The following is a 16,937-nucleotide window of genomic DNA, read 5'->3' on the forward strand; positions in this document are numbered from 1 at the left end:
TTATAGTAAACCAGAGCAGGCAAAATAATCTTTTAACTTTCTATCTTTATGCTCACCCGAGATGCATGTGAGGCCAAGCGCAGGGAAACTGGTCTTCTATTCCCACTGGCTCTCATTATAAACTCACTACTTTTGAAATTGTGGGTACAACTCAAACCCAGAAAAAGACTGCGGCAAACAGGCAGCACCACTGTGCGTCCTTTCACATAAGAGGGTGTTCTGTATGTCAGACCAGCATGTGGTTTAGAACGAAGCTCAAGTAAGAGAACAACAAACAATGAACAGAACCAGCCTTTAGTTCATCAGAGTCACTCACTGAGCAACTCAAGTGTGAAGCCCACTGGCACTGTGAGCCTAAGCCACAAACAAATTCAGGATCTCCACATCCCAGTTCAGGATGCTTACCTGCTACACGTGAGTTACCAAATGTGGTAGCCAGAACCACTTTTACCCTTAATTGTTCAATTTGCGTGGCCCATTTACCTTCTTGCCTCCAATGTATCCTCCAGAAGCACCAAAGCTCTTTGTGAATGTGCCCATCATAACGTCCACATCCTCAGGATCCAGGCCAAAGTAATCCACCACACCTCGACCTCTAGGGCCCAGAGCCCCAATGCTGTGAGCTTCATCTAGATATAAGTATGCCTTGTATTTCTTCTTAAGGGCAATCACTTCAGGAAGGCGAACAATAGATCCCTCCATGCTGGCAAAATGGATAAAAAATACACTGAGACTTTTTAACTCTCAAAATTAAGAGTTGGTCACCTTACTACTACTATTAATTTTCCCAGTTTATTGCTTTTTTATTTTTTTATTTTTTTAAAGATTTTATTTATTTATTTGACAGAGAGAGACACAGCGAGAGAGGGAACACAAGCAGGGAGAGTGGGAGAGGGAGAAGCAGGCTTCCTGCTGAGCAGGGAGCCGATGTGGGGCTCAATCCCAGGACCCTGGGATCATGACCTGAGCCGAAGGCAGACTCTTAACGACTGAGCCACCCAGGCGCCCCTTCCCAGTTTATTGCTTTTTTAAATGGTTTGACAACTCTGCCTGTGATTTTAAACTGGCAAAGTTAGATGATGCCATGGCTAGGCAGATGTCTAGGGGAAAGGAAACTGGATCTTTTCAAACAAGCGCCAGAACAGAATTGACCTTAATTCACCACAGATGGATAAAGGTCACAGCAGATTCTTCTAACACTTGCAATTACAGGCAAGGTTGGATTTTGCATTACACAGCAGATGAAATTAAAACAGCAGAATAAAAGAATAAAAAAGATAGGAGGTAAGAGAGTTAAGTGCAAGGGCTGCAAATAAACCAGAATAAAATTGTTCTTAAAATGGAATGATGTAGAATTTGGTTTGACACATTAGAAAACATATTCTAATTCTTGCCCCTATGTATACATTCCCTCTACAAACAGTAGAAATAAAGGATGCAAAAAGAAAGGGAATTTGAAGACCATTAGCAAGATGGAAAGAATAAAGAAAAGCCAGATAAAAAGACTTCTGTGCCAGTGTTGACTCTGCTTCCAGGTATTTTATCAAGTCATAAACACTGCCTCCTTGGTGTCCAGAGGGGTCCAGATTACTGTTCCCTTCTGCTTAAAAACTCTGTAATTTCCTGGAGCCAAATCAGAAAAATAAGAATAAGAAAACAGGATTACCTATATATTCCCTCCACAAGGATTAGAATTTTCTTCCAGGGCCTTCGTGTCCGAGGCTGACCATAAACAATGGCATCTTTCAACAGCTTCTCCAGGCTTTGCATATCTGTAAATAGCACACAAAAAAGAATTTCAACACAAAGTACCTTCCTCTTTCTGAACCCTACTTCCGAAATGCAAATACACATTTCTTATTCAGGAAGTGTGTCTCAGATGGCAAAGGACATTAACATAATCATAACTAAGCCGAAAAAGATAAGGCAAAATGGGTAAGCTACTGCTAGCTTGAATGACAATCTCATCTAAAATGTAATGAATGTCCAAAACCACGGAAACTCCACTAAATGACTGTGGCACAGGCAGTTCCACTGGGTAGCGTGCCTGTGAAATGACTGATGTTTCATGTTAAATACCAGGCCGTTCAGTTAGTGGGGTTTGTTTGTTTTGTTTTGTTTTTTTGTATTTGTAGAATCAACTGTATCTTTAATCCTAGTGAGTCATTCAGAAATACATGCATAAAGAAGACTGAGCAAGAGAGTGCAAATAAACAAATACACCTCCTAAAAAGCAAATATGGGGGAAAATCAAAGTGTACGCCCCATTTCCTTTCACCTAGGATACACTCAATAAACGCTTGTTAAATAGCTTTATCTTAGTAGAGAGCTCAAAATACACCAGTCTGGGCACGCATGAGACTATGTGGTAAGAAAGCTTGGCAACCTGTTGAGACTGTTCCATGTTTGACTCGATCAGCTCTCTTGGTCCTTAAGGATGGTTACCAGGCCCAGAAACAACTTGGCTGGTACTACCACTAATGAGGATCATAATTTTCCTGTTAAAGATAAATACTGTGAAGACCATTGTTACCATGACAGTAGACTTCATACTTAAAATATCTGCCCTGAAATAATGGCCTTAAGGACCTTTCCCCCAAAATCTATGCAATATTAAGTCTGGGGTATATTTAACAGGGGTGGAAGGCACCCCATCATAAAACGTGATTTTATATTCTTTATTGCTCAGGACTGAAGGAGGGGGTTACAAAGTTACATGATTTTGCTCTTTCTATGAAAGGACTTTGGTTAGGAAAGAGAAGTAAGGTAATAAAAACACATACCACAAGTGAGATTGCCAAAGGTTGTGACTCTGTTTATACCTTCAGTTATTCAGAACAAAACAATCTGCTACCTAACCCAGAGAGGAGATGCTACCACCGAAGTATGTCTATTGTGAAGCTGCTATTTCTGCTGCAGAGATCAATGTGTGGCACCCAGCAGGAGACAAATAAAAATGCACTCATTGTTTTAGTTTCCTCTGTTTATATACAGAAAGGAAGAGAAAAATATTGACTCAAAATTTTAGATGAAAGGAAGTACCTATACAATGCTTGACCGTATCACCTACTCAGGGAAAAAAAATTCAATTATCTCTCTCATATTATGCTTCCTAAATTCCATGCAAATTAAAGATTTAAATAAAAAATATACCACAAAACCATGAAAAGAAAATATGAGAGTAACTTTATGATCTTAAAATGGGGGAGGCATTATGCATAATCTAAAACTCGTAAGAATAAATGTGCCAACACCATTTTAATAAATCTACCAGCAAGACACTAAAAGTTAAAAATGAAAAAAAGAGTAATTAATATAAAGGGCTCTTATACTCAGTGGAAAACCGAAACAGTTTGAAAATGGCCAATTCACAAAGAAATACAAACACAATTAACTGTATAAAAAAGTTGCTTAAAACCTAATAATCAAAGAAACAGAAATTAACATGTTATTGACTTACTCAATAGAAAATATTTTAAGTGATTCATAATGTCCTATGTCAGCCTGTAAGTAGAGTCACTGTCATGTTGTTGAGTAAAAATTTGTACCATATTTGGAGGCAATTTGGAAGTCTAAAAATTTTATAACCTTTTAATCAGGCATCCTAAGACTGCTAGGAATTTATCCTAAGGGCTTTTATCAGACCACTGAGCAAAAATGTGAGTAGGTAGTACTGTTTCTAGTAGAAAAATTTAGAAACCACCTTGATGTCCAAATTGAGGGATGGACTGAATGAGGGCAACTCCAGACACCACCTGCCACCCTGGCCTTAGGGGAGGAGGAGAGTCACATGGACCGTCAAAGTTCACGATGTGTTTTAAGAAATAGGTTACACAATTGTGCTTAATAATGCCATGTACTTCATAAAACAAAATACTGTATGTATCATTTTCATTATAAAACATTTTAGACAAGACAAAGACAGAAGGAAGAAAGTTATTAGCATCCACACGCCTCCCATCCAGAGTACAGATCTAACATTTGGGTGTTTATTCTTCCAGACTTTTGTCTGTATGTGTACACATTTTGGCAAAAAAATGGTATGAGACGTACAGTTTGGTAATCTTTCCTCCCTACATGCTAGTATTTTAACTACAAAAGTTACTTTCTTATTGTAAATCATTATTTTAATAATACACAAGACCCCTCCACTTAGGGAGAAAGTTCTGGCAGTGTCATCTTCCTCTGGGGAGCAGCTGTTCATACCTGGACTCCAGTACCTGTTCTGTATCAGTGGTATTCCACTAGTGCTTTCTCAACAGTCTCTTCATTAACCGGCCAGAGCTCCTTAAGATGAGACCCTGCTTTATTCATCTCGGTAGCCCTGGTGTTACGGCAAGACACACCATAGGCATCTAGTAAATGCATACTGAACAAGTGACTTCTACACAAGGAAGATGAAAGAGTTGAAAGCTAAATAAAAGGAGAATATTGTATTTTGTACAGCCTCTGGAGAAATATGTATGAAATAGAGGCCTTCAGCCTCTATTTCTAATGAGGAAGAGGATAACTTCTAAAAGACTGGCCCAGAAGGACACTTTAAATGTTGCTACATGCTGGGCACCGGGGTGGCTCAGTCAGTTAAGCGGCTGCCTTCAGCTCAGGTCATGATCCCAGGGTCCTGGGATCGAGTCCCATATCAGGCTCCCTGCTCAGCGGGGAGACTGCTTCTCCCTCTCCCTCTGCCTGCCTCTCTGCCTACTTATGCTATCTCTCTGTCAAATAAATAAATAAAATCTTAAAAAAAAAAAGTTGCTACATGCTTCATTTATATCTTCCATTATTAACATAACTAATGTTACCACTGCCATTAACCCAAAGAATATTAAACACTAAAGCCTGCAGTAAATTCCACATCAAACTCACTGTTGTGTTTGAAGATTCGAATGGTTGCTCCTGAGAGTCTGGCTCCTAGAACCAGTGAAGCATGGTTCAGTTCATCACTCAGAATCAGGCAACCCTGCAAAACCACCAGCACAGAAAGGTAAGAAGCTAGGGGGAAAGGTTTACTTACACAAATTACAAAATGCTAAAATCATTAATAATGGTATCTTATTAAGGAAAGCTTATACAACAGCAAAATTATCAATTTCAAGAAGGAAAGTATACATATTTTTGTTTTGCAAAATTAATTTAGTAGTAGATACAAAATTCTAGCCTTTTAATTTCTTCAGTTCTATGACCGACTTAAATATTCAGATATGTAGCAACAGGCTATTATTTATACCTAAAATCTGATATATCAGATAGTCTTCATGGGGTTTCAGTTTTGCTGGTTTGATGGCATTCCATATGAGTTTTGGTATGATGTGCTATTATTTGTGGGAAAAAGTGGGGGACAAGGGAGCTGAGGGAGTAAAGCATTCTTCCTCTCACTCCTAATAATACCCTGAATTCAATGAGGATTCCACTTACTAATACTCTCCCCCACTGACATGAAGTGTAGGCCTCAATTTTGCATTTAAAATCCCTCAATAAGCTCTACTTTAACATGTTAACATGAGTTTCTCCTAAGGCAACAAGAAAAGGCTGAAGCTCTCAGGGATTTTATTTCATCCCAGGTTCTTACTCTTCCACAGCTCAGGCCCTTCAACCTGTAAGAACTGAACTCAGAAACAGGTTTTTCTGCCAACAGTGTCCTCAAAATATCCACTTAGATTTTATAGTAAGGTGCAGAAAGTATCAGCATGTTCCCGGAGAAAAAAGAAAAGAAGACACACACACAAACACACACACACACACACACAAACACTGATTTATAACAAAATATTCTTAGAGGGATACTTAAACTCATAACAGCAGATGTCTACAATTTTTACACTGTGCAAAATTTTTATTATTGAGATAAAAAGCTACCTAGTTAAAAATGTGTACATTAAAAAGGAGAAGTAGAGTTGAAGGTACCAGTATGAAGGTACCATACCACAGTATGGGCTGATGGGTTTTAAAATGTATATGTAATGTATACACATACACACAGATCTGTGTATGCATGAGTTAGTATACAAGCATATATTTTTCTAGCTCTAAGCACTGAGGGACAAGAAGCAGTGACACCCAAGGGGCCGTAAACGCAACAGACCTTGATTTCTAAATACCACCCTCCAGTAAAATGAACCAGGGCTCAATGGAGAACTGGTTGACCCCAAAGCTAAAATAGGTTAAAAAAAAAAAAAAAAAGCTCAGGGCCTCTTGTCATGCTACAAAGAAAGTGCTCTTTAGCGGGGAAAAAAAAGAATGAGCACATATTTAAATGGCACAGGAGATCTCCCAATGGCCAAAACTGGAACAATCCGAGCAACAAAATAAAGGGCAATCGTGCTGGATCCAAATAACAAAATATTCACGAATCTGTACTAATGTAAATGAATAGAGGAGAAGCAACAACTCTTCCTTCAGAAGAGTCAAGGTAAGGAAAGACAAGGAAAGTCAGGAACTGTCACACAATGGAGACTGAGGAGATACCACGCAGATCCTCGACAGAAAATGGTATCGGTGGAAAACCTGTTGAAATTGAAATAAGTTCTGCACTTCAGTTAATTGTATTGTATCAAGGTTAATTTTTTGGGTCTGATAAATTCCACTCTTACGTACGATATTAACATAAAAGGAAGCTGAGTGAAGGGTATACAGGAACTCTGTATTCTTTTACAAGCCTAAATTAATCTTTGAAAAAAAGTGTTAAAATTGGGGGGGTGGAAAAGGGAGAAACTGGGGAAGAAAATGAAGAGAGTGAATTTCTCTTCTGCAAGTCTTCAACCCTTTACTTACCACTCTTGGCATTCCACTATACCTTAAAAGGATATCCCCCTCCTTCCCCTCCATACAATTTTATTTTCTTCTCCTTCCAGCTCATTTTTTTGACAAAATCTGCAATATAACTTGCTATTTGCCTCCTTTTTAGACAGCCTTATTCACCATTTCTATGTATCAATCTACTATGAGGCTCTATTATATCGTTAGTTCAAAAATAAAATAAAAATTAAATGTCAGCAGTTAAAAGCTAAGTGCTTAATATGTTCCAGGGATTATGTTAAGGGTTTTAAAGGCAATATTACTTTTAATCCCCATTAAAAAAATCTATGAGGCAAGTACTATTATCCCCACTTTACATAAGAGGAAACTCCCTTTTAGAGGAGCAAGATTTTACAAATCTTGCTCAAGGTCACAAGCTTCGTGAGTGACTCATTACAAAGCTTCTGCTTCCAGAACACATGATCTTAATCTATAATATACTATCTCCCCCTGCCTTTAAGCTGAAAAATCAACCACCTCACAAATTTAGTATCAGATTCAAAGAAATATTAAAACTGGATTAGTTTCTGTCTTTAATGGATTAAATGATACTTAACATTCAGCTATAAAGTTTGATTTGAAAGATAAATCTTTAAAGTAGTATCTTCCAAGTCTGTATACAAGATCTCTAATTCTACATGATTAGTTTCTGAACATACAGGGAAGAGCAGGATGAGATCATTTAACCCTCTAGGGCGAAAAATTCTAAGAAATTCCAAATAAGAATCTCAAGATTTATGCCACTCAAATGCAGGACAGGAATGTATTATAATCAATATGAAGTCAAAGAACCACACATTTATGTCTTTCGAGGTATCTGTCCATTGTATCTAAGCTGTTGAATTTACCAGCATAAAGTTGTTCTTATTTCCTTGTTATCCTTTTAATGTCTGTAGGATGTGCAATGATGTATCCTTTCTCATTCCTGCTACTGGCAATTTGTGTCTTCTCTATTTTTTATCCTCACCAGTCTGGCTAGAGATTTATCAATTTCATTCATTTTCTCAAAGAACCACCTTTGGGGGGCACCTGGGGGCTGCTTAGTTGGTTAAGCATTTGCCTTTGGCTCAGGTCATCATCCCGGGGTCCTGGGATCAAGCCTTGGGTCTGGCTCCCTGCTCAGAGGGGAGCCTGCTTTTCCCTCTCCCTCTGTCTCTCAAATAAATAAATAAAATCTTAAAAAAAAAAAAAGAAGCCCCTTGGTTTCATTCATTTTTCCTAATTCATTGACTTCTGAATTCAGCTTTATTTTATCCTTCCTCTATTTGAAATCTTTGCATTTAATCTTTTTTTTTTTTAAAGATTTTATTTATTTATTTGACAGAGAGAGACACAGTGAGAGAGGGAACACAAGCAGCGGGAGTGGGAGAGGGAGAAGCAGGCTTCCCGTGGAGCAGGGAGCCCCGATGCGGGGCTTGATCCCAGGACCCTGGGATCATGACCTGAGCTGAAGGCAGACGCTTAACAACTGAGCCACCCAGGCGCCCCTGCTCTTCTTTCTTGAAGTTCTTATGTAGATGGCTGATTCAAAACTTTTCTCTTTTTCTTAATACAAGCCCTTAACAGCTGTATATTCCATCTGAGTATTGCTTTAGCTTCATCCCATATACTGTAATATGCTACATTTCCATTTAGCTCAGAGTATTTTCTATTTTTCCTTTCTTCTTTGACTTATGGGTTATTTGGAAATATGTTGTTTCATTTTCAAATATTTGAGGATTTTCCAAATATCTTTGTGTTACTTATTTCTAATTTAATTCCATATGATCAGAGAACATACTTTGAATAATTTAAATTTTTAAAAATTTGTTGAGGCTTTTTTAAAGGCCCAGAAAATGGTCTATCTTGGTAAATGTTTTGCTGTTGTTGGGTTAAGTGTTTCATAAATGTCAATTAAGTCAAGTTGGTTGATAATGTTTTTCAAGTGTTCCATAACGTTACTGAATTTCTGTCTAGTTCTTCTATCAATTATTCAGAGAGGGTAATGGAGATCTCTAATAATAATTATGTATTTGTCTATTTCTCCTTTCAATTTCTTCAACTTTTCCTACATGTACTTTGAAGCTCTATTATTAGGCACCTATACATTTAAAACTGTTATGTCTTTTTGGGACACCTGGGTGGCTCAGTCAGTTAAGCACCCAACTGTTGATTTCAGCTCAGGTCTGGACTCAGGGTCATGGGATTGAGCCCCATGTTGGGCTCTGTGCTCAGCGCAAAGTCTGCTTGAGATTCTCTCTCTCCCTCTCTGTCTGCCCCCTCCCAACCCCCCAATTTGTGCACTTGTGTGTGTGTGTGTGTGCGCATGTGCACGCATGCTCTCTCTAAAAAAAATAAAAAATAAAAACCTTGAGGGCCCTTTCAAGCCGAGAGTGCCAACCTGCTTAAAATGTGATTTACAGAGTTTATCTCTTCTCTCCTTAACTGCCCCCTTACACACTCTACCCACACATACACTTTTATTACTATTATTACTACTACTTTTAATCTTATTATTAACCTATATTATTACTTTTAACCTGTATCATTACCTGTATTTTACATATATACACATATTTTGCCCATATATCTCTGAGCACCATGCATTATGATAGGAACAAGTATTAGGGTACTTACGTATTTTTGTCTTTTTCTACTTAGGAAAAACCATCTGTTAAATAACTTTCCAAACTAAACATTCTTTCTTTCAAAATTTTAGCCTTTTATGAGGTTTTTATTTCTTAGAATCCCTTTCAAAACTGTATGAAATGAAGAAGGCAAGAGTCATTTAATGGGAGAGAAAGGATCATGGGTTCTAGCAAGAAAGTTTCAACTGATATAAGTCTCCTTGGGATATACTAATAAAAATTTGTGTTAGAAATATCTTTGGGTAGACCATGTGTAGTCTGAAGTTTACAACAGCCTTGGGCTTGCTCTGAATGCTTTACAAAACAAAATATACAACAGAGTTTTCATAAATGACAGACTAAGTCTTACTTTGCCAACAAGAGCAGGAATGTTCATTGAATTTGTTGCAAATCCCATGCCATATGCCATAGCAGCTTCTACTCCCAAGAAACTTGCCACAAGCTTTTCTAGCTCTTCATGCTTATCCAGGTTTCCTGTATGGAGAAGTTAATGAAGTTAATACTACCAAATCCCAAATTTAAGAATCACTCATTACTTTATAAAAAGAAATCATAGTCTACATGTGATGACCTTTTCAGACTAAGCTCCATGGAAGAGTATTATGAAGAGAAATGGCTGATAAAGGACACAGTAGTTGAATTTACCACGTCTGATGGAATTCCTGCAAAGAAGGTTGCCAACAATTTCTCCCATTCCTGCTGACACATGCCAGTTCCAATATAGGCTTTAAGAGGCCTGGCAACATCTGCTTTTATTTTATTTTTTTTTTAAGATTTTATTTATTTATTTGACAGACAGAGATACAGCAAGAGAGAGAGCACAAACAGGGGGAGTGGGAGAGGGAGAAGCAGGCTTCCCGCTGGGCAGGGAGCCCGATGTAGGGCTCGATCCCAGGACCCTGGGATCATGACCTGAGCCGAAGGCAGATGCTTAACGACTGAGCCACCCAGGCGCCCCAACATCTGCTTTTATACTTTTGGAGTCAGCTACCATGTAAAACAGTCTAACTAGCTGTTGTAAAGAGAGACCACATGGAGAGGGAGAAGCTCTGGAGGATAAGAGACTATCTGAAAGGGGAATGCAGGGCTCAGTCAGCCCTCACCTGATCCCAATACCCAGCTGAGGTGCCAAACATGTAAGTGAAGCCATCCTGGACACTCTGTCATCGGCCAGAATGCCCCACCCATATCACATGGATTCAAGATAAATGTTAAGCCCTCCCCAAATCGCAGCATCAAGCAAATAAATGTATGTTTCTGTTTTAAGTCACTAAGGTTTGGAATGATTTGTTATGTAGCAAAAGACAAATTAAAAAGCATCCTCCTTCACTTTGTACTGTGATCTTATATCAATACTCAAATCCTTAAGGACCAAACAAGACTGATCAATGATACTAGCTAAATGCAGAAAAGATGATGAGAAAAAACACTGCTGAACTAGGATGCTACATGTCCTCAAAGCTTTAAGCAAGTCATTTAACCTCTCTGGGCTTCAGTTCCTTATCTGCTAAATACTAATAATATTTGCTCTATCTACCTCATGATATTGTTGAGGATCAAAAGAGAATAGGTTCAAGCAGTTTATAAAGTGCCATAAAGATGTAAGGTCTGATTACTGTATGTCGTCACTGCACAATGCTTCCTTAACCACATCATTGAGGACCCTGAGTGTAAATGACCCAGCTACATTTGCCAGTCTTTAGATCCACGAGAAATAATGAGGAATTATTGTCTTAATCCACTAAGTTTTGGGGTGATTCACTGTAATAAATATCCTGGAAGTTGCCTTATAATTTCTATAGTAATCAGTCTCTCAAACAAAATGGAAGAATTTGGAATCTTCCTATGAACAAAAATTAATTCTCTTTAGGGGCTCCTGGGTGGCTCAGTTGGTTAAGCGCCTGCCTTTGGCTCAGGTCATGATCCTGGGGTCCTGGGTTCCAGCCCCGCATCTCGAGCTCCCTGCTCAGCCTGCTTCTCCCTCTGCACTCGTGCTATCTCAAATAAATAAAATCTTTAAAAAAAAAATTAATTCTCTTTATACAAACCTGTTCACCTTTACATTTTATAGACTTAACAATAATAAGAGTTAACATTTACTGAGTGTTTTCCATGTCACAAGCACTTCACATGAATTATGTGAATTAAAATAATTCTTTTTTTTTTTTTAAGATTTCATTTATTTATTTGACAGAGAGAGCGAGAGAGCACAAGCAGGGGGAGCAGGAGAAGGTGAGAGAGAAGCAGGCTCCCTGCCAAGCACGGAGCCCGATGCGGGGCCAGATCCCAGGACTCTGGGATCATGCCCTGAGCTAAAGGCAGACGTCCAACCAACTGAACCACCCAGGCGCCCCTGATTTAATTCTTCAAAGAGCCCTATAAGATAGGAATTATTATCAGCCTCCAATTACCGGTATGGAAACATATTAACCGTCGTATGTCCATGTGGTCAGTAACAGTAAGTGGCACCCTTAACCACTATCATTTGTGGTTAAAAGCCAACATTAAAGTTATAAATTAATCAAATATTTATGGAACCTTTCTAGACACATTTTATAACATAAAGGAAAAGGTAAATATGTCTCAAAATGTGTTGAAAGCATTAAAATCATCCATTACTTCAGAAGCTATAAGGCAAAGTACATACTTGGATGCTTACTATTCTAGCTCTGTACCAGCACTATTCCCCCGAGTAGCACAGTTAAGAACATCAGCTGGCCAAACAAAGCCTACGCTTACCGATTTCCTGCCGAGTGCTACACACTCCGACTCCATACTCCTCTAGGACTTTGGCAGCTGCTTCTTGACATGATCCTGTATTCCGTGCAAAGCCAAGATAGTTGTAGGAACCCATGTTTATAACGCCTTTAATTATATTCCCTGTGTACCTGTGTTTCAATAGCACAAAAGTTCATGAAACTCATGAGCAAATCAAATACTTACATGTAATAATAAACATACTGGTAACACAAAAGGAAGCACAATATACAGGAAATAAGGAGAATATGGCCTAGGTGAAAAGCAGCTCAAACTCACTACCAATTAAGAAAATTAAAGTTAAAACAAAATATTAATTTTCACTTACCAATAATGATAAAGATTTAAAAACTGACCATATCCAGTGCTGGCCAGGATAGTCTCATATACTGTAGATAAGAATATCAGTCAGTACTGTTTTTTTTTTTTGGAGGGCAGTTTGGCAGTACTTATCCATTTAAAAGATAAACATACTTTTTGACTCAGCAATCTCCACCCACATATGAAAAAATATATGCATAAAGATCCTTTAAGAGTCACTACACAATGGGGTACCTGGGTGGCTCAGTTGGTTGAGCGTCCAACTCTTGGTTTTGGCTCAGGCCATGACCTCAGGGTGGTGGGATGGCGCCCAGAGTTGGGCTCTGTGCTCCGCAGGGAGTCTGTCTGAGATTCTCTCCTTCTCTCTCTGTCCCTCCACCCCCCCGCGCACTCTCTCTCTAAAATAAATAAAATCAAATCTTAAAAAAAAAAAAGAGTCACTACACAATTTTACTTACTACACTGGCACATAGACCAGTGACATTCCACATGCGGAAGCTCAGTCAGCCTGGGCCCACAAGTGAGAACAACATGGTTCAGAGGCTCCACCAACCTAAGGCGGACACGAAGTATGGACAAGAAACACACCATTGCTATTTGAACTTTGAGATTTTGGGGTTTTTAACAAACGATGATGCGACCCACCCTCTATATACTATATACGGCTATACTTTAGGATACTCAGTAGCCACTACTAATAATGAATTTGCTGTGAATATAGATAAGCAGGATATTACCAGCATGTTAGCAAGTAAAAAAGACATAAAATGATTTCTATAGTATGATTCCATTTTTATAAATCAAAAACTACTTGTATGTCACCCCACAGATTCACTACATACATGCCCCACAGAAAACATCTGGAGGAATCAAACACAACAAACTGGTAACAATGGTCACCTCTGGGGAGTGAAGCCTTGTGAAGAAGTGGGTTTGTAGAAGGGATAGTGGTTAGTTGTCATGGGAGAACATTTCATTTATCTGTATTATTTGTCTTTTTTTTAAATAATAACAATGCAACCATATAATACTTGTGCTATCTAAACAATAAAATTTTATGAATATGAAAAGTTTTCTAAACTATTCAATCTATTTAAGTAAAAGCATTCTCTATGCCCTTGAATCATGTGAGAAATCAGAATATCCAGAAGTAAATTCAGACACTTGATTCTGGTAAGTGGCGTAACAGGACAGTTTTTCTTTGGTTTTTTTGTTTGTTTTTCTTTTTAATAAGTCGAGTTTTGTTTTCAATTATAATACAACACAGTATCAAACGTCATAGAAAAATGCATTTTAAAAATCTGGATAACAAAAAAGATCTGGATAACAATGAATATGCAAGGAAACTAATTATGTTGTACTGTATTCTCAGCTTCTACTCTTGTTTTAACAGATTACTCAATTTGCAATAGAATGTATTCTGAAGTGAAGAAATTCTTTCTGTCTTGCTGTCAAGAAATAATTTCCCAACTGAGACTCACTTGAAGGACCAGTTGTAATCATGAGACTGCCTCTCCATGATGTCCACCCTGGCTCCAGGCACACTGCAGATCGGTCGATTCCAGTTGTCTCTAATCCTCATGTAGAGGTTCCTTGTATAGAAGTTTTCAAAATCCTGATACAATGACACAAAGTCCTGCCAACAGATGGTGAAATACCATGAATTTAACTGAATTACTTCAGAAAATTTTTACAACTTCCCTTTCCATGTTGCAAAAGTGCTTGAAAATGACAGGCCAATTATAGTGAATTAACTGATAAGGAAAACATTTGGAAAGGCATCAATTCTCTACGTTAAAACAACTCTTGAAGCATCTGGCTGGCTCAATCAGTAAGAGCATGCAACTCTTTTTTTTTTCCTTTTTATTAAAGTTTATTTATTTATTTGACAGAGAGACAGCGAGAGAGGGAACACAAGCAGGGGGGAGAGGGAGAAGCAGGCCTCCCACTGAGGAGGGAGCCTGATGTGGGGGCTCGATCCCAGTACCCTGGGATCATGACCTGAGCCGAAGGCAGACGCTTAACAACTGAGCCACCCAGGCACCCCAAGAGCATGCAACTCTTGATCTTAGGATTGTGAGTTCAAGCCCCATATTGGGCATAGAGATTACTTAAAAAAAAAAAGTAAAACAACTCTTAATCAGGTACACGTCACTCGGCTCTGATGGTTACCTATATGAAATGGTTGTAAATAACTATCTAACTGCATGAATATAAAGCCAAAGAATTTAACTTAATAAATAGACCTCATAAAAATAAAACTTCATTGTACAATTCTGTCATTTAAATGACTTTCCTTGGGGCGTCTGGGTGGCTCAGTTGTTAAGCATCTGCCTTTGGCTCAGGTCATGATCCCGGGGTCCTGGGATCGAGTCCCACATCGGGCTCCCTGCTCCGCGGGAAGCCTGCTTCTCCCTCTCCCACTCCCCCTGCTTGTGTTCCCTCTCTCGCTATGTGTCTCTCTGTCAATAAAATATTTAAAAAAAATAAAATAAATGACTTTCCTTGCTAATAACCTCAAAAGGACTTCTCTCCTGCCTCCCAAGTAATATATTGGGAAATGCCATTAAAAAACACTATAATTTCACTTTTCCGTCCTCTTTTCTTGCTGCTCGCTGTGCCGGCCGCGCGCTCCCGTGCGCCCCCCGTAGCCATGCCTCGCAAAATCGAGGAAATCAAGGACTTTTTGCTCACGGCCAGGCGAAAGGATGCCAAATCCGTCAAGATCAAGAAAAATAAGGATAACGTGAAGTTTAAAGTTCGGTGCAGCAGATACCTTTACACCTTGGTCATCACGGACAAGGAGAAGGCAGAGAAGCTGAAGCAGTCCTTGCCCCCAGGTTTGGCAGTGAAGGAGCTGAAGTGAACCTGGCCCACTGATTTGAACTGTATTAAAGTTTTAAAAATTCAAAAAAAATAAAAAATAAAAAATAAAAAAAATAAAAAACACTATAATTTCAGTTTCAAACAAGAAAAATAATTCTGGAATTAAAATTCCATCTCTGCATATTTTCAAAGATCAAAGTGAAAGACATCCAAAGAAAAATGATAAACAAGATACACTTAAAAGTAGTTTATATAGAAAGACACTTATCTCAGGTTTCTTTCCTTGGATGGGAGTTAAAAAAAAAAAAAAGATTCTTATGATGAATTCCCACGACCAAGGACTTAGAGCCCTCCCTTCCTCTATGAAATAAGTTATACTAAAAATTAAGTCTATAAAAAATAATCTGGAGCTAAAATGAATGCATAATGTCATGTCCCATGTGGTATGGGACTGCTCAGAACATGATCAGACCACATTAGATCAACTCCTGAAGATAAGGGGTAAACCAAACAGAAAGAAAACTATACTATAGTTTTACTATAGTTAGCAAACTGCTGAACTTCCAGCCCTGAGATCTGGACTTACGTTAAATAAGTTAATCAGAAACATTCAAGTTTAAGCCTTATTTTGTTAGACTTTCATTGCTAAAGAAGACTCTTCGTAAAATTTTATAATTAACAACCTGCTATGACATTGGGCTCTAAAGAAACTACTAAATAAGCCTCGCAGTAGATAAAATCTTAAATCAGGCTGAGCAGAGTCAGAAAGTACTCTTAGGAATGTGCAGGGGCGCCTGGGTGGCTCAGTTGGTTAAGCGACTGCCTTCGGCTCAGGTCATGATCCTAGGGTCCTGGGATCAAGCCCCACATCTGGCTTCTTGCTTAGCGGGGAGCCTGCTTCTCCCTCTCCCTGCTACTCCACCTGCTTGTGCTCTCTGTCAAATAAATACATAAAAATTCCTTTTTTTTCCTTAAAGATTTTATTTATTTATTTATTTGACAGAGAGAGAGACACAGTGAAAGAAGGAACACAAGCAGGGGGAGTGGAAGAGGGAGAAGCAGGCTCCCCGCAGAGCAGGGAGCCAGATGCAGGGCTCGATCCCAGGACCCCGGAACCACGACCTGAGCTGAAGGCAGACGCCTAACGACTGAGCCACCCAGGTGCGCCCATAAATAAAAATTCTTAAAATAATAAAAAAAAAAGTACTCTTAGGAATGTACAGTACCTGATACCATCTCTTTCATAATTGGTTCTAACATTTACATTTCCTTAGAGAAAATATCCATAAATAATGTGTCTATCACAATTGGAAACTTACTACTTAACTAGTATGTCCCTTTTGATAGTCTCCTCTTCCAACAAGAATACTGAGTGAATGAAAACTGGAACAAAGACATCCAATTCTAATTTGGGACTTTTCATTCACATGCATTTATTTCCCAAAGGAAAAAACAAAACAAAACAAAAAAGTTGTCTTCAATCCTTTTCAATTCACATCAAATAGGGTAAACAGTACTAATTCTTCTTGATCTCATTTCTTTATAGCCTTTCTAAATACTGTACATTAATGTTAAAGGTATTGACTCAAACACTACACATTAATGTTAAAG

At 38.5% G+C, this 16,937-nt stretch overlaps 2 protein-coding genes across 2 annotated transcripts in view; one reads left to right on the forward strand and one right to left on the reverse strand.

Annotated features, from left to right (window-relative positions):
• The window catches only part of SPTLC2 (serine palmitoyltransferase long chain base subunit 2), a 101,629-nt gene that overhangs the window by 50,434 nt on the left and 34,258 nt on the right, over positions 1–16,937 (reverse strand). Inside the window, exons 3-8 of the mRNA XM_025869543.2 lie at positions 13,982–14,136; positions 12,162–12,310; positions 9,772–9,896; positions 4,867–4,960; positions 1,667–1,772; positions 484–703 (exon numbers count right to left, since the gene is read on the reverse strand). Of these exons, the coding sequence (XP_025725328.1) occupies positions 484–703; positions 1,667–1,772; positions 4,867–4,960; positions 9,772–9,896; positions 12,162–12,310; positions 13,982–14,136 (849 nt within the window). The remainder of the gene's footprint in view (positions 1–483; positions 704–1,666; positions 1,773–4,866; positions 4,961–9,771; positions 9,897–12,161; positions 12,311–13,981; positions 14,137–16,937) is intronic.
• On the forward strand, positions 15,080–15,436 carry LOC112822141 (large ribosomal subunit protein eL38). Its single transcript, XM_025869544.2, has one exon. It carries the CDS (start codon positions 15,154–15,156, stop codon positions 15,364–15,366), a length of 213 nt encoding a protein of 70 aa, XP_025725329.1. The 5' UTR covers positions 15,080–15,153; the 3' UTR covers positions 15,367–15,436.

The sequence above is a fragment of the Callorhinus ursinus genome, unplaced genomic scaffold, assembly GCF_003265705.2.
Source record: "Callorhinus ursinus isolate GAN/ISIS: 27379988/994484 unplaced genomic scaffold, GSC_fseal_2.0 scaffold8, whole genome shotgun sequence".
Taxonomy (NCBI): domain Eukaryota; kingdom Metazoa; phylum Chordata; class Mammalia; order Carnivora; family Otariidae; genus Callorhinus; species Callorhinus ursinus.

Excerpts from the sequence above, each read along its gene's own strand:
- LOC112822141 (XM_025869544.2), top strand. The coding sequence starts at position 15,154 with ATGCCTCGCAAAATCGAGGAAATCAAGGACTTTTTGCTCACGGCCAGG.